The sequence below is a fragment of the Hyperolius riggenbachi genome, chromosome 5 (genome assembly GCF_040937935.1).
Source record: "Hyperolius riggenbachi isolate aHypRig1 chromosome 5, aHypRig1.pri, whole genome shotgun sequence".
Lineage (NCBI taxonomy): Eukaryota > Metazoa > Chordata > Amphibia > Anura > Hyperoliidae > Hyperolius > Hyperolius riggenbachi.
In genome coordinates this window covers 20,482,479-20,504,256 of record NC_090650.1, presented here as the reverse complement: position 1 = coordinate 20,504,256, position 21,778 = coordinate 20,482,479, and the positions used below count along the sequence as shown (strand labels likewise).

At 43.9% G+C, this 21,778-nt stretch overlaps 1 protein-coding gene across 16 annotated transcripts in view; it reads right to left on the bottom strand.

The window, feature by feature from the left end:
* The window catches only part of OBSCN (obscurin, cytoskeletal calmodulin and titin-interacting RhoGEF), a 511,999-nt gene that overhangs the window by 190,708 nt on the left and 299,513 nt on the right, over positions 1–21,778 (bottom strand). For all 16 annotated transcript variants that reach the window (XM_068235137.1, XM_068235143.1, XM_068235140.1 and 13 more), the window contains 4 exons: positions 14,188–14,309; positions 12,082–12,279; positions 8,450–8,494; positions 4,460–4,549 (listed from right to left, as the gene is read on the bottom strand). In XM_068235137.1, the coding sequence (XP_068091238.1) occupies positions 4,460–4,549; positions 8,450–8,494; positions 12,082–12,279; positions 14,188–14,309 (455 nt within the window). The remainder of the gene's footprint in view (positions 1–4,459; positions 4,550–8,449; positions 8,495–12,081; positions 12,280–14,187; positions 14,310–21,778) is intronic.

The window sequence follows — 21,778 nt, the reverse complement described above, 5'->3', positions numbered from 1 at the left end:
GGTAAATCTGCAGTCAATCTTTGTGTATTTTGTGGGCAAATCTGCAGCCAATCTGAATGTATAGTGTGGGTAAATCTGCAGCCAATCTGAATGTATTTTGTGGGTAAATTTGCAGCCAATCTGAATGTATTTTGTGGGTAAGGGTACGTTTCCACTTGTGCGCGCGATTTGCTCGCGGAAAACGCGTCAACTAATCCGCATACGGTTGCGGATTCGTTAACGTTTTCATGCGGATTTTCACGCGGAATCGTTCGCGATTTTAACAACGCGATTTTAACCGTGTCAATGCCGGCAAGCATTAACATGGGTTTTTTAACGAAATCGCGCGCGGAAACGCCGGGAAAACCGCAAGACTCAAGTGCTTGCAGTTTTCCTATTTAGTTACATGACCGACAATTCGCGTGCGGGTGTGCGGCGTGCGAATTCTGACAGCTCTGCTGTGCAGATTTTTTCTGCAGAGCGAGCTGCACAGAATTCCTGACAAGTGGAAACGGCGCCATCGATTTGTATTGGTTGAGCGAATCTGCATGCAGGAAACGCATGCAGATTCGCTCTAGTGGAAACGAGCCCTAAATCTGCAGCCAATCTGAATGTATTTTGTGGGTAAATCTTCAGGCAATCTTTGTGTATTTTGTGGGTAAATCTCCAGTCAATCTGGGCTGGTGCACACCAAAAACCGCTAGCAGATCCGCAAAATGCTAGCAGATTTTGAAACGCTTTTTCTTATTTTTCTGCAGCGTTTTAGCTAGCGTTTTGCGGTTTTGTGTAGCGGTTTTGGTATAGTAGATTTCATGTATTGTTACAGTAAAGCTGTTACTGAACAGCTACTGTAACAAAAAACGCCTGGCAAACCGCTCTGAAGTGCCGTTTTTCAGAGCGGTTTGCGGTTTTCCTATACTTAACATTGAGGCAGAAACGCATCCGCAATCCAAAATCTGCAGCAGCCCGGGAGTATGCGTTTCTGCAAAACGCCTCCCGCTCTGGTGTGCACCAGCCCATTGAAATACATTACCCTAGCGGATCCGCACCCGCAAGCAGATCGCAAACCGCAGCGGAAACGCTCCGGTGTGCACTAGGCCTCTGAGTGTATTTTGTGGGTAAATCTGCAGCCAATCTTTGTGTATTTTGTGGGTAAATCTGCAGCCAATCTGAATGTATTTTGTGGGTAAATCTGCAGCCAATCTTTGTGTATTTTGTGGGTAAATCTGCAGCCAATCTTTGTGTATTTTGTGGGTAAATCTGCAGCCAATCTGAATGTATTTTGTGGGTAAATCTGCAGCCAATCTTTGTGTATTTTGTAGGTAAATCTGCAGCCAATCTGAATGTATTTTGTGGGTAAATCTGCAGTCAATCTTTGGCTGCAGATTTACCCACAAAATACACAAAGATTGACTGCAGATGTACCCACAAATACATTCAGATTGACTGCAGATTTGCCCACAAAATGCAGTCAGATTGGCTGCAGATTTACCCTCAAAATACACAATTGGACTGCATTGTGTGGGCAAATCTGCAGCCAATCTGAATGTATTATGTGTTTAAATCTGCAGCCAATCTGAATGTATTTTGTGGGTAAATCTGCAGCCAATCTGAATGTATTTTGTGGGTAAGTCTTCAGCCAATCTGGATGTATTTTGTGGGTAAATCTGCAGCCAATCTTTGTGTATTTTGTGGGTAAATCTGCAGACAATCTTTGTGTATTTTGTGGGTAAATCTGCAGCCAATCTGACTGCATTTTGTGGGGAAATCTGCTGCTAGATTTTGTTCCTGGGGGGGGTCCCTTCATGCCCGCAAAGTTGGACAGCACTGTTCTGGCGTATAAGACTACTTTTTAACCCTTGAAAATCATCTGAAAAGTCAGGGGTTGTCTTATACGCTGAGTGTCATTGATGTCGGGTGATACGCCCTATCCTGTTACCGCCTCTCAGATCTCGCTGCTGAGGACTGTAGCGAAACGGCGCAGGCGCGCATGTGCGAGATCTGAGAGGAAGAGAAGGAGGTAAATAGGATACAAGGGCGGGGCCAGACGGGTGAAAGAGGTGTGTTTTATGGGCACAGCGCGATCTATTCTTCCATACCACTCTGATAAACAGGGAGACAAGCAGAGCTGACCAATCCACTTAGGGAGAGGGAGAGTTGACCAATCCAACCAGTCAATCGCCTATATACTGTTATATACTGGGTACCACATACAGTACAGCACCAGTATCTGTTCATACATAGCACCAGTATATGATGTTTTTTATTTTTATTTGGTGTGCGTTGGGAGAGGGGTAGTCTTATACGGTGTGTACATCCCAAACTCTGTATTTTAACTGGAAAAGTTTGGGATCGTCTTATATGCCCAGTCGTCTTATACGCCGGAATATACAGCATTTGTTCTACTTACATAACAGATGTATTGTACTGTCCACGTTTTGATTTCAGAGAGTTTCATATAGTAAATAAAGCGAACCTTTTTAAAAAACTTGCTGGCTGACTACAACCTTGTACACAAGCCTGACTAAAGTCGGCCGAGGCGGCCCGATAACGACCACCTCAGCTGATAGTCAGGCATGTGTACAGAGGTCCCTGACCAGTGATGGCTGCTCGGCAAGCAATCTGCCCAGCTGATCAATTTGGCCAACTTTTTTGAAGATAAAAGCGAAGGGAAATCTTGCGCTTCTGGGCACCGGGGATATATGGGCAAAAGTGTATGGTTTCACACAGTAGTCAGCTCCTTCATGCCCGGCTGGAAGGCATTCTTGTAAAAAAAAACTGAAAAAATGGAAAGCGGAGGAGCGCTCCATAGTGTAAAACCAATTTTAATGAGTTAAAATGTGCATAACACAATTGCACTTACTAGAAAGTAAATGCATACAAGCATATCAGATAAAGGCGAAGCCCTGTCCTGGGAACCTGGGGAGCCGCCTGCTGCATCCTCCGTGGCTTGTGGAGGTCGTGGTCCAGATGGAAGGGACTGGGGTGGCTGGCCCAGGAAACTAGAGCATGCTGGCAGCATCACAACACGTTTCGGCGAATCCTCGCCTTAGGTTTTACACCATAGAGCGCTCCTCTGTTTTCCATTTCAACTTTTTTGAAGACCCTGCCCCCCCCCGGTCATGTGACGTCACGCAGCCGCTGCCCTGTCAAGCACAGCATTCAAAGGGTTAAATCACAGGACTGACTTTTTCTCCTGCAAGGGCAGCCACATCCGAACTGGTGATAACCTTATCTTGTGTTTACATTCTTCACTTGATACAATGAAGTAAACATTCTCTAACTGTGCAGAAAGTTCTGCTAATGAGTCCTGAACTGAAACACTGCTCAGAAATCATTACTGGCTGCATTTCATTTACAATAGAAATACAACAGTTGTGAATAAAATGCACCAGCAGCTTTCAAAGTAAACAAACTGGTCTTTGGGAACTTATAATTTCTAAATGAATAATAATACTTGTGCACAAAAGCAAATATAATCATTGTATGGGTTATAAAAGTAGGAAAACACATTTTTCTTGAATATTTTGTCAGAGTTTAAAACCACTTTAAAGTGGACCTGAACTCTTGCACAGGACAGAAGGAAAACAACGAGAAATGCACCCTGTATGTATTTACAGAGTTTAGCTTGTCTAATTCCCCCTCATCTGTGACTAATCACAACTGTAATTTGATCCCAGCTGAGTCAGCTAGCTGCCGAGGCATAGCAGCTAATTGGTAAACATAGGATGTGAACCCTATGTCTGCTTCCATGAAAGCAGGAAGTAGACACACTGCAGATTTATTGCAGGATTTGTGTCAGGTTTAACAAAGAAATGATTCTCTGTAAAAGTTATTATGCTGTTGCTTATCTTTTAGAGCAGAGAGGAAGTTCTGAGTTCAGGTCTGCTTTAAAGGTTTAATCTTTATGTTAGGATTTACCACAATTTCTTTTAGTGACTTGTTTTATTTTTCTTATTTTTATATGCTTGCACACTTGTTTATCCCAGCTGGTAATTGGGTGAGATTGTGAATATCGCAAGTCCCCCATATGTGTCCTTCTGTCCTCCATATGTGTCCTTCTGTCCCCCATATGCATCCTTCTGTCCCCCATATGCGTCCTCTGTATGTGTCCTTCTGTCCCCCATATGTGTCCTTCTGTCCCCCATATGTGTCCTTCTGTCCCCCATATGCGTCCTCTGTATGTGTCCTTCTGTCCCCCATATGCGTCCTCTGTATGTGTCCTTCTGTCCCCCATATGTGTCCTTCTGTCCCCCATATGCGTCGTCTGTATGTGTGCTTCTGTTCCCCACTCCCCCTGTGTCTTCCCCGACATTGCCGTGTGTTGGTAGTTTGTCGTCTGGCGTTCATAAGTCGGGGACTCCCTGTATTTGGCATATAAGATGCAGTGACTTTTTCTCCCCATTTTTGGGGGAGAAAAGTGGGTCTTATATGCCGAAAATAGGGTAACATATACCTATATTCTTCTGGCATGAATTACCTTCAGCCTTCACAGACAGGGTGATACTGGAGCCCTTCTTCACCTTCTTGTTGGTGAATCTCTCCAGGAACATCGGAGGAACGGGTTTCTCTAAATTTGGAAAAAGATTCAATGTAACATTATAACTAAGATCCACAAATGGTATTTATCACACACTGGTTTGATGGGCGCATATACAGAGCAGCGGCCCCAGCACTTACCACCATAAAGCCTCACTGAGCCAGGGTGGGGAGGCCATACCACGCGCTTTGAAACAAAGCGTCAACAGCCAGCCCAGCCAAGACCACCAACACAGGCTGACAAAAGCCCAAATAAAAGGAATGATAGAAAGCTGCAAGGACTGATACCTAGAGGAATGGAGACGTGACATAAAGAACTCCCAGAAACTCGCTGTCTACCAATCACTACAGAGGGAGTACACAATGGCTCCATATCTGGAGAGGCTACACCACCACATAGACAGACAGGCCTTGAGCCTGTACCGCCTGAGCGCCCACAGCCTGGAGATAGAGACAGGGCGGCACAGACAGACATGGAAGCCCCGGGAGGAGAGACTGTGCAGGCAATGTGACCAAGGGGTCCTGGAGGATGAGGCCCACTTCCTGCTACACTACAGCAAATACACACCGTTGAGGACTGCCCACTTCCAGATACTCTCCGCCCACATCCAGGATTTCACCTCCACAGAGGAGTAGAGGAAACTCTACATCCTACTGGGGGAGGAGGAAACAACCGTGCAAATAGCAGCCCGATATGTCACAGCCTGCCACCAACTGAGAGGAACATAATACCACATGGACTGTATAACCCCATACTCCCCTCCCCTATGGACTGTATATCTATACCCCCCTACCCTATGGACTGTACATTTCAACCTCCCCACACCATCCATTACATCGTCCACACTCCTATGGACTGTATACCTATATCCTTCCCTTATTCCCACAATACCCTCGCCCCCCCTATGTTAATGTTTTGTTTTGCTTTGGCAATGCTAAATGTATTTGGTCCTGCCAATAAAGCTTTTTTGGATTTGAAAAGGGGGGGGGGAGAAAGAGAGAGAGAGAGAAGGGGGGGGGGGGAGGGAGGAGAGAGAGAGAGGGGGAAGAGAGAGACAGAGAGAGAGAGAGAGAGAGAAGGGGGGGGGGGAGAAGGGAGGAGAGAGAGAGAGAGAGAGAAGGGGGGGGGGAGAAGGGAGGAGAGAGAGAGAGAGAGAGAGAGAGAGAGAGAGAGAGAGAGAGAGAGAAGGGGGGGGGGGGGGGGGAGAAGGGAGGAGAGAGAGAGAGAAGCATAAATCTGATTCCATTTATCAGTTGTCAAGTCCACGATGAATGTGGTCTTATTATTTTGAATAATTACTTGGGCTGAGTTATTTCCATCTGACAGCAGACTGCCATAATGTCTGGAGACCTCTCTGCTATTTCCACTTTCATCAGAATCTTTTCTAGCATGGCATAATGCATTTCCCATTTCTTTATCCCATTTGTTTGCATTACTGTGAGTGACAGATCGGTCATCATTAAAACCAGACTTTAAGAAAACAAAACCCTTTTCACATCTCATAGAATAATGATTAATAATTGTTAAACACAGTAGTTGGATTTTCTTTCTGCAGCTTTTTGCAGCTTCAAGGGCTCTGCATTTTTATTATAATGTTCAAGCCTGTTGCAGGATAGGAACAATAATGGCGTTTTACCACCTGTACCCCCCGAGTGTTCCTATTCGTCTATTAGAATTCAATATTTGAATGTCGACTCCCATTAGTGCACATGAATGTACCAATTGGAAGTCCCAGTGGGAAATTTAAATGTACTGATAAGGGGGCTCCTGGTCAGTGTAGCAGTGACATGCAGTGAGGACAGACATGATTGGGCAGTATGCTCCTCGCAAGATTAAAGAAAAGAAAAGGAAAGACAAAGACTGACAGAAGATAGAAGAATCATACATTTAACAAGGAAGAGATGAGTATTTAATTGAAAATGACAGGAGAAGATAAACTATACAGAAAATCAGAAGTATACAAGGGGATGATGCTGATGAAGAAAGCAAACAGAAGATTAGGCATGAAGAAAAAATGTAGAAGATAATAGATGAGAAACAGAAGAAAAATAGTTACAGTTTTTTTTTTTCCATTCATTTTATTGAAATATTTGTTTATATATGTGTTTCCTTAAAGAGACTGTGTAATAAAAAAAAATGGGCCCCTAGGGAGGGGAAAGCCTCTGGATCCTATCGAGGCTTCCCCCATACAAATCGCCTGCGCAGTAGAGCGGATCCGACTGGGATTGGCCATTTCCGCCTGATCCCGAGCCGAGAGCCGATACTGAGCCTGCGCTGCAGCCAGGAAGGTAAATATTTACATGGCCGCTGTTCGGAGGGGCCCAGCGAGACCGCCGTGGGACGGAGTAGGATGGGGGAAGCCTGGATAGGATATCCTCCCGAGGTAAGTACCCCCCAGGGGCACTTTTTTCTGTTACAGGTTTACTTTCAAAATATTTTATAATTCCATGCATGTTATACTTATTACCAACGCTTTATGGTAATTAAGTAGGAATGACCACTTGTCGCTATTTACGGTTAGGGCCTCTTTAAAGGGAAGGTCCAAGCTGGAAAGAAAAAACTAAATCCACTTACCTGGGGCTTCCTCCAGCCCCTGGCAGCCGTCCTGTGCCCTCGCCGCAGTTCCGGTGGCTCGCGGTGTCCTGCGCTGCAGAAGCCGACCTCGCCAGTTTGGTTTCCTGGTCGGCTTCCTGTGCGCTCCACGGCGCGGGTTACGTAGTCCGGCTGACGTCATTAGGTCTGTACTGCACAGGCGCAGAACTCCAGCACCTGCGCAGTACAGACCTGATATCAGCTGGACCACGTGACCCGCGCCGTGGAGCGCACAGGAAGCCGACCAGGAAACCAAATTGGCGAGGTCGGCTTCTGCAGCGCAGGACACCAGGAGCCACTTGAGCTGCGGCGAGGGCACAGGATGGCAGCCAGGGGCTGGAGGAAGCCCCAGGTAAGTGGATTTTGTTTTATTTAGCTTTGATGTTCCATTGAAAGTATTAGAAGCAAAACCTTAGCACAGAAGTCAGGCAACCGGCATTGTTTATAAGAGAACGAAGATGGCAGCTTCTGTGTTCCTCTCACTTTCAGTTCCCTTTAAGCAAAAATCAGCTACTTTTGAAACAACCTTATTTTTCTCCTTTTAGGGCCATTTCACACTGAGGTGGTGGAGAATTTTACCGCATTCCTACTGCAAGGCAATGTAAGTCTATGGGTTAAATCATATTGTCTGCAGTGCGCTGGAAGTCCCCTATGTAACTCAAGCACATACCTACTATACCACGCGCCTCCTGCGGCGATCTACGGCGGACCGGAAGTCATGTAAGTCTATGGAAAGGCAGGGATTAAAAAAAAACCATATGCAGTGGCATTGTGGCACACATGCGAGGAAGTGTATTTTTACAATACGTTTCCGTGCACTTTCGGATTTCAAAAAACAGGAAGTGATCGCAAGCAAGCGTCACTTCCTGTTTGGCTGAAGGGGATTACCGCGTACTAACGCGTCTATCCCCGAAGGCCTGTTTTTGGTGGTGCAGTGCGGCCAATTCTTAGTGTGAAACCGGCCTTAGGCTATACCGTGACCTTTACAGATGTAATCAGCTCAGTAGTAAATCTGTAATGAAATACAGGGCATCCCACGCCTTAGTGCAGAGAAGGATTAACATGAAATTGAGCCCTTGGCAAGATTTAGCTCCCCCTGCTGGCCACTTGGCTTCTTTAATTAAGTAAATTCGGGAACAAGGGACAGAAGAGGTGTCAGCTGGGCCCCCATCAGGTCCTAGGCAACTGCCTAAGTTGCCTTATGCATCATCCGGCTCTGCCTTAGCGTTGCAAACAGCTCCCACTGAAAGGGATACTGGCTCAGCTCACCAAACAGCCTCCTCTGTGTATATTAGACATTGTATGCATTAAAGGAAAGGACAAGAAAAGTTGGCTGACCTCCTGAGTCCTCGGCTGATTTCTCCCTCTGCAGTTCCCCAGGATCTGCAACAAAAAGCATTAGGAGCCATTAAAATAAAAATAGATGTGAAGCCAAAACACTCAAATTTATTAAGTCCAGCCTTATAAATAGAAGCGATCGAAGAAGGGACAGGTTGCCTGCCTATAGCAGAGCGGAAGGGTGGGCTGACCTAGCTGCGGAATGCCCCTTTAGTGGTTCTTTATACAGGATGGGAGTAGCAAACACACCTCGTAACATAACTGAATAATACATGCAGGGAACAGGCAGTGCTGACAATGGAGAGAGATAATGAAGTCACTCGCTGTTCTCTGCAGAACAGACATCATCCTACGGTAGATACAGATCATTGTTCTCGCCAAACGTGCTGCTACGCTAAGAGGAAACAATAATCAAGGTGATCTGCTCAGTAATTCTCGCTATGCAAAGAGCAGCCCACGCAGGGTGTATTTGGGTAATATAGAGCCAATGGCAAATGCTAAAATTGCGCCCCTCGCCCCACCCAGGTCAGAGCCCCCTTCCCCTATAAAAATAGCCCCCTTTCTCACATAAATGTGTTATGGTTGCCTGTGTTTTTTGGCTCAGGATATTGCTGAATAGCCATGTTCCCCAGGTAACCAAATCAATCTGATCTGAGGTCTGAGTGACTCGGAGGCATGAGGGCAGGCATGGGGATGCAGCACAGGAGCAGGCATGGCACCCACGGTACTGTGGCGCACATGGCACCAGTCATGCCTGCACCCCTCTAGATACGCCTCTAAGCCCACGTGCTATAAAATACTGGAAAGTACGTGAACAGCAGCAGGTGAGTCCTGGCAAAATTAACCTGAATCAGCTATAATCAGACTGAGGGCCATTTTCCACTAGCAATCGCAATTGCTAAATGCTAGCGGTTGTGAAAGTCACTATTTTTTCAATGCAATTGCGATCTTGCATATCCAATGCATTACATTGCAAAATCGCAGTAAAAATCACTCCGAGGCGCGATCGTGCTTTGGTAAAAATCAAATCGCGGTAGTGGAAAATACCTACCACGATTCCTATGTTATTTTGCAAGTCCTAGCGTTTTAAAAATCACTAGCGATTTGCGCTTTTGCGATTCAGTAGCTCAGTCGTTGCAAGTGGAAAAGGGCCCTGAAAAAAACATTCCTTGCACTCTGGAGATGTGCTGAAAAACATAGCTCCCAAGTGTCCCTCTTTTGGAAGGACAGCCCCTCTTTAGGAACCAAATCCCTCTGTCCCTCTTTCTGCCTCATTTGTCCCTCTTTCAGGACTGATGTACAGATCTGTGGAAATATATGTATTTTTCTACTGAAACATGTGGTTAAAGGGGTTCTCTGGTATTGCTAAAAAAGATAAAACTGACACTTACCTGGGGCTTCTATTGGCCCCCTGCTGCTGGAATGTCCTGCGCTGTCCTCCTACGATTCTCTGTTCCCCGCCGCCGGTAACCTGCTAATTATTCATCTAACCAGATGAATAGAACTATGGCATGCGCGACAGCTTACTGTGCAGGCGCAATACAAGAAAACTTTGTACTGCCCCTGCGCAGTAAGCTCCCGATGATGCACACGGGAGCAACACGTACGTGGCTAAGGCCGCGCAGCCGCAGTTCTATCCGTCTAGTTAGACAAATAATTAGCAGGTTACCGGCGGCGGTGGGGAAAGGAGCATCGGAGAAGGAGGACGTGGGACATTGCAGCTGCAGGGGGCTGATAGAAGCCCCAGGTAAGTGTCAGTTTTATATTTTTTATTAATACCAGATAACCCCTTTAATATACTCTAAACTTTATTTCCATCTTTTAAATTGATATATTTCCTATATGCAAAAGTTAAAATGAAGAAAAACTACGGATGACAGAAAGGACCAGTTTGGTTTGAATGACTAAACTACATCTTTTGTTGCTGAATTCCTTGTGCTATGTATGGCGAGGGGTGTGGTGGGGGCATGGTTTGAAGTGTGGCAGGGGCGTGTCATAAAGTGTTCCTCTTTCTTATCTCAAAAAGTTGGGAGAGCACTACTATAGTTTGATTTAAAGGAATACTGTAGGGGTCGGGGGAAAATGAATTGAACTGACCCGGGGCTTCTAATGGTCCCCCGCAGACATCCTGTGCCCACGCAGCCACTCACCGATGCTCTGGCCCCGCCTCTTGTTCACTTCTGGAATTTCAGACTTTAAAGTCTGAAAACCACTGCGCCTGCGTTGCCGTGTCCTCGCTCCCGCTGATGTCACCAGGAGCGTACTGCACAGTCACAGACCATACTGGGCCTGCACAGTACACTCCTGGTGACATCAGCGGGAGCGAGGACACGGCAATGCAGGCGCAGTGGTTTTCAGTAGGCCTCGTTCACATCTGAGTAGCGCAGATGGCCATGCGATCCGAACACAGCGCATCCGATCGCACGCCATCTGCGCCGCTGCCCGCTGCGTTGCTGATCTCATCCATTGACAGTGATGGGATCAGCTCTGCGCCTGCGGCCAAAATGCAGGCAGCAATACGCAAGCGCTTCCCATCGCATCGTACTGCTGCGCAGTGCAGTAGATGTGAATGGTAGAAGGGCAGTCTATGCCCTCCTGCCGTTTCTGCATTTCAGCACATCATACGCGCTTCCATATCCGCACGGAAGCGCGTATGATGTGAATGAGGCCTGAAAGTCTGAAATTCCAGAAGTGAACCGGAGGCGGAGCCGGAGCATTAGTGAGTGGCTGCGCAGGCACAGGATGTCTGCAGGGGACTATTAGAAGCCCCGGGTAAGTTCAACTCATTTTCCCCCGACCCCCCTACAGTATCCCTTTAAATTTATAGGTGCATACAACACACAGCAGCACCAGGTTAGAATTTCCCCTTAAGTTGCTAAATTATACATATCTGCAGATCTTTCCTAGAAATACAATTTCTTAGAAGTTCTATGAGGAGCTGATCAGGATGGCCTGTAAGAGGATCCTGAAGCGAGAAGTGCTGTATTTTTCAGACCATAGGACTCTCCTGGCCATAAGATGCACGTAGATGTAGAAGACAAAAAGGGGAGAAAACATACTAATCCTGGTGCATCCATGGTGCAGGAGCATCTTATGGACCCCCCCCCCCCCCCACCCCAATTATGTCCCCTTGTACCTTTTGTACTCTCCTGTGTCCCCGTGTCTTCATCTGTGTCCTCTGGCCGCAGCATGATCTCCTTTGTCACCCCATCTGTGCCCTGTCCCCAGCATGTGCTGCTTTGTCCCCGTGTCTTGCTATATCCTGCATGGATGTACTACCTGCATGAAGCAGAACGCTGCCTCCACTGTCCCCAGTGTGTGCTGCTTTGTACCCCCTATGGATGTCCGCTATGCCCGCACTGCACTGACATAATACCTCCACGAAGCTGAATGCTGCCTCCGCTGTCCCCAGCGTGTGCTACTTTGTCATCCCCATCCCCCGGATGTCTGCTTTCAAAAGGAAAATAATATGGAAGCCTCCATATCCCCCTCAGGTCAGTTGTCCTTTAAACATACTACTGTAAATGCATCTGACATTATTTTCCCTGTGATTCTGTGTTGAAAATTGAAGGCTTTAACCTGAGGACTGGATTGGGGAACCGTGGAAGAACCAGAGCTTGCTTGACACGTACCTTTCACTGTTAGTCTGGCGGAGGAGTATGCGGAGCCAGAAGAGTTACTGATGTAGGTGGAGTATTCCCCAGCATCCTCTCTGGTCACATTGAGGATCTCTAGTGAACGTACTCTCTTCTTGTTGGTCATCAGCAGCCTGTCAGAAGCATGGATAGGCTGGCCATCCTTAAACCAGTACACGCGGGGGCGGGGATAGCCTGAGAAACGGTACAAGGGTAATTATAAAGTGTAGCAGAGCAAAAGATGAGAGAGAGAGAGAGAGAGAGGGGAGAGAGGAAAGAGAGAGAGAGAGAGAGAAGGAGAGAGAGAGAGAGAGAGAGAAGGAGGGAGAGAGAGAGGAGAGAGAGAGAGAGAGAGAGAGAGAGAGGGGAGAGAGAGAGAGAGAGAGAGAGAGAGAGAAGGAGAGAGAGAGAGAGGAGAGAGAGAGAGAGAGAGAAGGAGAGAGAGGGAGAGAGAGAGAGAGAGAGGAGAGAGAAGGAGGGAGAGAGAGAGGAGAGAGAGAAGGAGAGAGAGAGAGTGAGAGAGAAAGAGAAGGAGAGAGAGAGAGAGAGAGAGAGAGAGAGAGAAAGAGAGGAGAGAGAGAGAAGGAGGGAGAGAGAGAGGAGAGAGAGAAGGAGAGAGAGAGAGTGAGAGAGAAAGAGAAGGAGAGAGAGAAGGAGAGAGAGAGAGAGAGAAGGAAAGAGAGAGAAGGAGAGAGAGAGAGAGAAAAGGAGAGAGAGACAGAGACAGAGAGAGAGAGAGAGAGAGAGAGAGAGAAGGAGATAGAGAAGGAGAGAGAGAGAGAGAGAAAGAGAAAGAGAGAAGGAGAGAGAAGGAGAGAGAGAGAGAGAGAGAGAAAGAGAGAGAGAGAGAGAGAGAGAGAGAGAGAGAGAGAAAGAAAGAAGGAAAGAAAGAGAACAGGGGCATAGCAATAGGGTTTGCAGAGGTTGCGACCGCATCGGGGCCCTTGGGCCAGAGGGGCCCCGAAGAGCCCTCTCTCCACTTCAGTATTAGCTCTCTATTGGTCCTGTGCTCATAATAATCACTTCTATAGATGCTTTGAATAGAGGTAATCACTAACAAACTGCTCCCCATTCCCTTCTTGCACCTCTGACACTTTAGTTGCCGTTGGCAAGAGAGAAACGGAGAGAAAGAAAAAGATAATAATAACAATAATCATTATTATCATCATCATCTAACATGATGAGGTAATCATGTGCATGTAGTCGATTCCCCAGTTCTCCTTAGAACCAGCCTGGGTCCCTTTTCTTTCCTCAGCGTAAGCATTAGCAATCTAAAATGATAGTTTCTCTGCAGTAACACTGTAGGGTAACTCTCAGTAAAACGAATTAGAGGTCATACAACTCCTGTGTAGTAGAGAAAAACGCTTGTGAGTGCAGAATACAGATAAAAGTTGCCATAGTTCAATAATTGTTGGTGAGGGAGCAGAAGAAACTTCTTTTTTTAAAATCCATCAGTCCCCTGTGATGGAAAAACACAGATTTTTAACCTTTACAATCAAAATAAGATTGTCCCATTTAATAAGAAGTCCCATTCAAGATTACAACGTTTTAAGATACAATTGTTTGTCTCAATTTTTTTTCATTTCGGGTTTGCTGTACTGCCCAACACAATCAAAAAATGATCCAGGCAGACTCTCAAATTGGCCAGTATGAGAGTAAACTAGAGGAAATTTTCAGTTTCAAAATGTAAACTCTTCCTGTCGGTAGCTGTGCACATAGTCATACAGTGTTTTTTAGTTTCCTGTTAGCAGGGCAGGCTGAGGTTTTGCAATAACTCGCCGACTACTTCCTGTGAACTACAGACTCCACCTCCTCACACTGGACACATACAGTAGTTTCTGCTATGCATACTGGGGAGTTGTATCTATGGTTCTTCTTTCTTTGGATGTCACATGGTTACTCCCGATGGACCCACCCAACAGCTGAATCCGAAGAGGTGAGGATAAGAACTGCACTGCAGTTTGCCAGTAATGTTTAGCCTTCAAAACAGACGTTTGGGCCACTAGTTAGCTACTATACACTGTTTACATTAGAATCTGTGTTCTTTAATTCTGGGTTAAGTTAAGCCTTTAAGAAAAACTTACAAAGTATGATTCTCCTTACCTTTGACTTTGATCTCAAATTTGGCGATTGGCGTTCCGGGTGCAACAAGGAGATCTCGGAGCTCCTCCAGTATTTGTGGCAGCTGTTCCTGTTCTGTGGCCGATTCTATCCCTTCCTGTTCCCTGTGCACATGTAATGCAGAGAGGTTATAAGGCACACACACCCTTATTCAATTCACTATTTCTTCTAACTATTTCAGCATTCTGCAGTTAAAAAGTTACCAAAAACAAAGGTGAAAATGTGCTGCCAAAAGAATTCTGAAGTTTTTAAAGGAATAACTTAAAGCGGGAAAAACACAACTGAGAAACCTGTAGTAAAAGAAAATACCTTTAAGGCTTTAAAAGTATTCTCTTTTACTACAGGTTTCTCAGTTCTTTTCCCACTTTAAATGGAACATCAACTGAGAGGGATATGGTTGTTTCCTTTTAAACAATACCAGTTGCCTGGCAGTCCTGCTGATCTCTTTGGCTGCAGTAGTGGCTAAATCACACACCAGAAACAAGCATGCAGCTAATCCAGTCTGACTTCAGTCAGAGCACCTGATCTGCATGCTTGTTCAGGGGCTGTGGCTAATAGTATTAGAGACACAGGATCAGCAGGAGAGTCAGGCAACTGGTAATATTTTAATAGGAAAAATCCATATCCTTCTCAGTTTAGGTTCCCTTTAAGTTCCCCCCCCCCCCAAAAAAAAATAATAATAATAATAAAAATATATGTATATGTATACACACATTATATATATATATATATATATATATATACACACACACATATATATATACTCAAAACAAGTCTAACATTACTTTTTATCAACTTTGTCTAATGTTAAGTACTGAAAAGTTATTTTTTTTATATTATCTTATAGGAGAAAAGTTATGGTAAGTGCACAAGGAATTCCGTGGCCCTCATTCAATTAACTTTTTTCCTAGGAGACAATTTTCCTTTTCTCTTTAAAAAAAATTTTCAGCACTTTGCAATTAGAAAAGTACTAAACAGTAGGTGAAAAAGTACTGTCAAAACTATTTTAAGCATTTTCTTGGGTTGCTGATGATTTAAAGAGACACTGAAGCGAAAAAAAATATATGATATAATGAATTGGTTGTGTACTATGAATAATTACTAGAAGATTAGCAGCAAAGAAAATATTCTCATATTTTTATTTTCAGGTATATAGTGTTATTTCTAACATTGCATCACTCTCTAATATGTGCACATTACACAACACTCAGCATTCAAAATGAGTCTTTCAGAGCAGTCTGTGAAGTAATGAACTCTCCTCTAGCAGAGGAAAAGTAAACAGTTCAATTACAGTTGAGATAATAAAAGTCAGATAACAGCCCTCTCCACGACTAACTTAGTAGGAGAGCTTAATAGCTTTTTTGCATAGAGATAACAACTGGAGTTTCTCAACTCTTCCTGTACTGGAAACAATTACACTGATGTATCTGATCTTAATGTTTTTTTTCTTAGCTGTGCTACACATACAAATCATAATATCATCATTTTTTTTTCGCTTCAGTGTCTCTTTAAAGGGCATTTTAGATAAGGGCCCATATTCAATTCCTATTTTCTCTTTTACACCTTATTCAATAAAATGCTTTTTAAGCCACCGGCAAGCAAGAACATACTCAAAATTATTTTGACAGTACCTACTGGTACTTTTTTTGTACTTTTTCAGAGTGCTGGGAAGTTTTAATAGTTTAAAGAGGAACTGTTGCGAATTTAAAATGCAAACAAATAAGAAGTACATTTCTCCCAGAGTAAAATGAGCAATAAATTACTTTTCTCCTGTGTTGCTGTCACTTACAGTAGGTAGTAGAAATCTGACATCACCGACAGGTTTTGGACTAGCCCATCTTCTTATAGGGGGGTTCTCAGGGTTTTATTTATTTTTAAAAGCACTTAGTGAATGGTAGTTGCTCCATCCTGCCAAATAGTGTACAGTGAGCATGGAGGCTGGCCAGCATCATTGTAAAAATCATTTTCAGGGAATGTCTTTATAAAGAACTAGCTGATTGCCCGGCGTTGCCCAGGTATGTATTTGGCTGGTGTTGGCTCTGCATACTTTTTCTAATCCTAACACACAATTACTCAGTGACCAAGTTTGTGAGCTTTGCAAGAATAGCAGCAATTAAATATTTCCCTTGAAAAGCAATAGGTGAAGTTTGATTCACTTTTGTAGGCTCCACCCACTATTCTGAATATTAATCCAAGTCACCCAGTGACCAACTGTGCAAAGTTTAAGAACCCTGCCATTAACAGTGTAAGAATGGCTGCAGTTTATATTTTCCCAGTGAAATTTGTATTTGTCTCCACCCACTGATGACTCGGCATTGCCTGTGTATGCATTTCACTGGTGTTGGCTCTGCCCACTTTCTAACCCTAACGCACAAACACTCAATGACCAAGTTTGTGAGCTTTGGGGTCCTTGTCATCAATAATTTGTATATTCCCATAGAAATGAAACAAATCAGATAGGCTGTTTGTGACTCCGCCCCTCTCCAGCATTTGAACCCCAGTCACCCAATGACCAACTGTAGCAGGTTTGAGGCCTCTGCTATTAACAGTGTAAAAATGGCAGCAATTTGAAAATCAACTGGTGAATTTGGCTATTATAGGCTCCACCCACCTCCCTGAATATTAATCTGGGCAAAGTTTGGGAACCCTGCCATAAACAGTGTAAGAATGGCTGCAGTTTACATTTTCCCAGTGAAATTTGTTTTTGGCTCCACCCACTGTTTGTAACCTGGACACACAGTCACTCAATGACCAAGTTTGTGAGCTTTCGGGTCCTTGGCATCAATAATTTGTATTTTCCCATGGAATGAAACAAATCTGATTCACTGTTTGTGGCTCTGTCTCCTTTTCTGAATTTGAACCCCAGTGACCCAATTACCAACTGTACCAGGTTTGAGGCTTTTGCCATAAACAGTGCAAGAATGACAGCAATTTTAAAACTCTCCTTGAAAAGCGAAATGTGATTTTTGATTGGCATTATTAGGCTCCACCCACTTTTCTGAATATTAATCCCAGTCACCCAGTAACCAGCTATGCTAAGTTTGAGAACCCTGCCATTAACAGTGAAGAAAGGCTGCAGTTTACAATTTCCCAGAAAAATCTGTTTTTAACTCCCACTTTTTGTAACCTTGACACACAGTCACTCAATGATCAAGTTTGTGAGCTTTGGGTTCCTGGCATCAAAATTGTGCTAATGGAAGCAGTTTATCCAGCAAAGAAATCTGGCTGTTTGTGGCTCCACCCCTTTACTGTATTTGAACCCCAGACACTTAACGACCGACTGTAGCAGGTTTGAGGCCTCTGCCATAGTGTAAGAATGACTGCAGTTTCAATATTTCCCTTGAAAATCAATAGGTGAATTTTGAGTGGCTCTTGTAGGCTCCACCTACTTTTCCAAATATTAATCCTAGTCACCCAGTGACCAACGGTGCAAAGTTTGAGAACCCTGCCATTAACAGTGTAAGAAAAGCTGCAGTTTATATTTTCCAATGTAAAAAGTTAGTTGTTTTTGGCTCTGCCCACTATTTCTAACCTTAACATACAGTCACTCAATGACCAAGTTTAGGAGCTTTGGGGTCCTTGGCATCAATAAGTTGCATTTCACCATTGAAATTAAACAAATCTGATTGTCTGTTTTTGGCCCGCTCCCTTCAGAATTTAAACCCCAGTCTCCCAGTGACTGACTCTGACTGTAGCAGATTTAAGGCCTCTGCCATTAAGAGCGCATGAATGGCAGCAATGTAAATATTCCCCTTGAATATCAAAAGGTGAATTTTTCATTGGCTGCTGTAGGCTCCACCCACTTTCCTGAATATTAGTCTCAGTCATCCAGTGACCAACTGTGTCACCTACCCACCCAGTTTGAGAACCCTGCCAATAACAGGATGGCTGAAATCAATCTAACAAATCTGATTGGCTGTTTGTGGCTCCACCCCCTTTAGTGAATTTGGACTCCAGTCACCCAATGACTGACTGTATCAAGTTTGAGGCCTCTGCCATTAACAGTGTAAGAATGGTAGCAATGTGAATATTCCCCTTAAAAATCAATAGGTACATTTTGATTGGCGGTTGTAGGCTCCACCCACATTTCTGAATATTCATCCCAGTCACCCAGTGGCCAATTGTGTAAAGTTTGTGAACCCTGCCATGTTAAAAATTTAGTTGTTGGCACCGCCCACTTTTTCTAACCTTGACATACAGTCACTCAATTATCAGTTTATCAGCTTTGGGGTCCTTGGTATCAATACTTTGTATATTCCCATTGAAAAATAAACAAATCTGGCTATTTGTGGCTCCGCCCCCTTTCTGAATTTGAACCCTAGTCACCCAGTGACCAATTGTACCAGGTTTGAGGCATCTGCTATTAATAGTGTAAGAGAATGGTAGCAGCTTAAATATTCCCTTTGAAAATCAAAAAGTGAATTTTTATTGGCTGTTGTAGGCTCCACCCACCTTCCAAAATCTTAATCTCATTCACCCAGTGACTAACTGTGCAACGTTTGAGAACCCTGCCATTAACGGTGTAAGAATGGCTGCAGTTTATATTTTCCCAGGGAAATTTGTTTTTGGCTCCGCCCACTTTTTGTAACCTTGACACACAGACACCCAATGACCAAGTTTGTGAGCTTTCAGGTTCCTGGCATCAAAAATGTGTGAATGGAAGCAGTTTATCCACCAAGAAAATCTGATTGGCTGTTTGTGGCCCCGCCCCTTTAGTGAATTTGAACCCCAGTCACCCAATGACCGACTGTAGCAAGTTTAAAGCCTCTGCCATTAACAGTGTAAGAATGGCAGCAGTTTAAATATTCCCCTTGAAAATCAATAGGTGAATTTAGATTGGCTGTTGTAGGCTCCACCCAATTTCTTGAATCTTAATTTCATTCACCCAGTAGCCAAGTGTGGCAAGTTTGAGAGCCCTGCCATTAACAGTCTAAGAATGGCTGCAGTTTACATTTTCCCATTTGAAATGAATGGCTGAAATTTGATTGGCTGTTTTATGCTCCGCCCACTTTTCCTGGATTAGTAACCTAGGTCACCAAGTGACCAACTGTGCCAAGTGTGGGGACTCTGGCTCAATTACTGTGAGAATGGCAGCCTTTTACATTTTTTCCATTGTCTTGAATGGGTGAAATCTGATTTGCTGTTTGTAGCTCCGCCCAGGTGTGCAGGGGGATGCGAGACCCCCAGAACATATCATCCCAGGTAGTAAGGGATCAGTATACCAAGTTTCGTTCAAATCGGTCAAGCCGTTTTTGAGTGATCGCGGCACACGCACGCACGCACGCACGCACGCACACACACACACACACACACACACACACACACACACACACACACACACACACGCTGCATATACACACTGCATATACACACTGCATATACACACTGCATATACACACACACACACATCCGATTTTATATATATATATATATATATATAGATAGATAAAGGCCATGCTGTGAATCCCCCATGAAGAAATGGACTAGCCCAAATTCTGTCAATAATGTCAGATTTTTACTACCTACTATAAGTGACTGCAACATAGGAAAAAAGTAATTTATGGCTCATTTTACTCTGGCAGAAATGTACTTCTTATTTGTATTTGTTTTAAATTTTAAGATTTTCACGACAGTTCCTCTTTAAGTTGAAAAATTATCTCTTAGGAGAAAACTTAGGAGAAAAAGGCCCAATTAATTATTTCACTTAAGTGTTCTCGTAGGTGATATTTTTAAACTTGTCAATAAAATACCCTTTAAACTACCTGCAAATACGAAAATGCTCAAAATAATTTTGATAGTACTTTTTTCACCCACTTTTTGGTACTTTTTCAAGTGCAGAGTGCTGAAAAGATATATTAAATAGAAGATGAAAAATTACTGTATCTCCTACTGTATCTCCTAGGAGAGAAAGTTGTGCCCTTATCTGTTTATTTCATGATTTATCTCCCTATGGCCTTCTATTCAATAGATTTTTCTTTCAGGAGATATTTTTTATTTCTTTTCAGTAAAATAATTTAGGAAAAAATGTTAATTGTAATATCAAGGAGTACTTAAAGAGACACTGAAGCGAAAAAAAATTATGATATTATGATTTGTATGCGTAGTACAGCTAAGAAATAAAACATTAAGATCAGATACATCAGTCTAATTGTTTCCAGTACAGGAAGAGTTGAGAAACTCCAGTTGTTATCTCTATGCAAACAAGCCATTAAGCTCTCCGACTAAAGCTGGCCATACACTGGCCCGATTTGCGCCCGTTTCGACAGCAGATTCGATCACTGGGATCGAATCTGCTGCCAATCGTTCACGCTACACGCCGAATTTCGATCCATTTCGTCCGATCCCGTCGATCGCGCCGTGCGGAAAATAACCGTCGATCGCCCGCGGGTAAAGAGTGGATCGCTAGCGGCGTTCGAGTGCCCGACGACCGATGCAATAGAGCCCGCATACATTACCTGCTCCGCCGGCGCGACTCCAGTCCCCCGGTCACCGCTGCTCTGCCGGACCTGGAGACCAGAGCGCAGACAGAGCAGCGGTGACCGGAGGACTGGAGTCGCGCCGGCGGAGCAGGTAATGTATGCGGGCGGGCGGGGGCAGCAGCAGCAGCACCACCACAACAGATTGTGAACGGTTTCAGGCTGAAATAGGTTCACAATCTGTTTGCTGTAAAGGTAGCCATACGATCCCTCTCTGATCAGATTCGATCAGAGAGGGATCTATCTGTTGGTCGAATCTGATGGCAAATCGACCAGTGTATGGCCACCTTAAGTTAGTCGTGGAGAGGGCTGTTATCTGACTTTTATTATCTCAACTGTAAGTGAACTGTTTACTTTTTCTCTGCTAGAGGAGAGGTCATTACTTCACAGACTGCTCTGAAAGAATCATTTTGAATGCTGAGTGTTGTGTAATCTGCACATATTATAGAATGATGCAATGTTAGAAAAAACGCTATATACCTGAAAATAAAAGTATGAGAATATTTTCTTTGCTGCTAATCTTCTAGTAATTATTCATAGTACACAACCAATTCATTATATCATATATTTTTTTTGTTTAAGTCAAAACGTATAAAACTTTCTGAACCTTCTATAGAACACAAAAAACTTTAAAAAAATAAAACTGTATATTATTAATGAAACCTCTGGCAACTTTTCTACCTCAGCCAAGATGTAATATCCTTTTATTTCTTTAAAGTTATTAATAACCTGAGCAGTGATTAAAACGAGCACTGGCGCCATCTTTTACAGGATACCGATAACTTCTAAAATTCGAATCTCATCAACAACTCTAATTTGGTTTCCATCCCAATTTCACAGACATTACATCTCAATTTCAGGCCGTGGAGACTGACAAAATGGTAATTAATCCTGACCGGATATGGGAGTAATAGTCTGTATAACACTTCACTGATACATTCTAACTCATTGGTGGTGTAAAATCTTAGTTCTCATGAATGAAGGTTTAAAGTGAACCAGAGACAAAGCACCCTCATGAGCAGTGGAGGATGAAACAGAGAGCAGGGTAGGTGTTTTCTCTAATGTCCCCACTGATCTATATGGTAAAATACATGAGG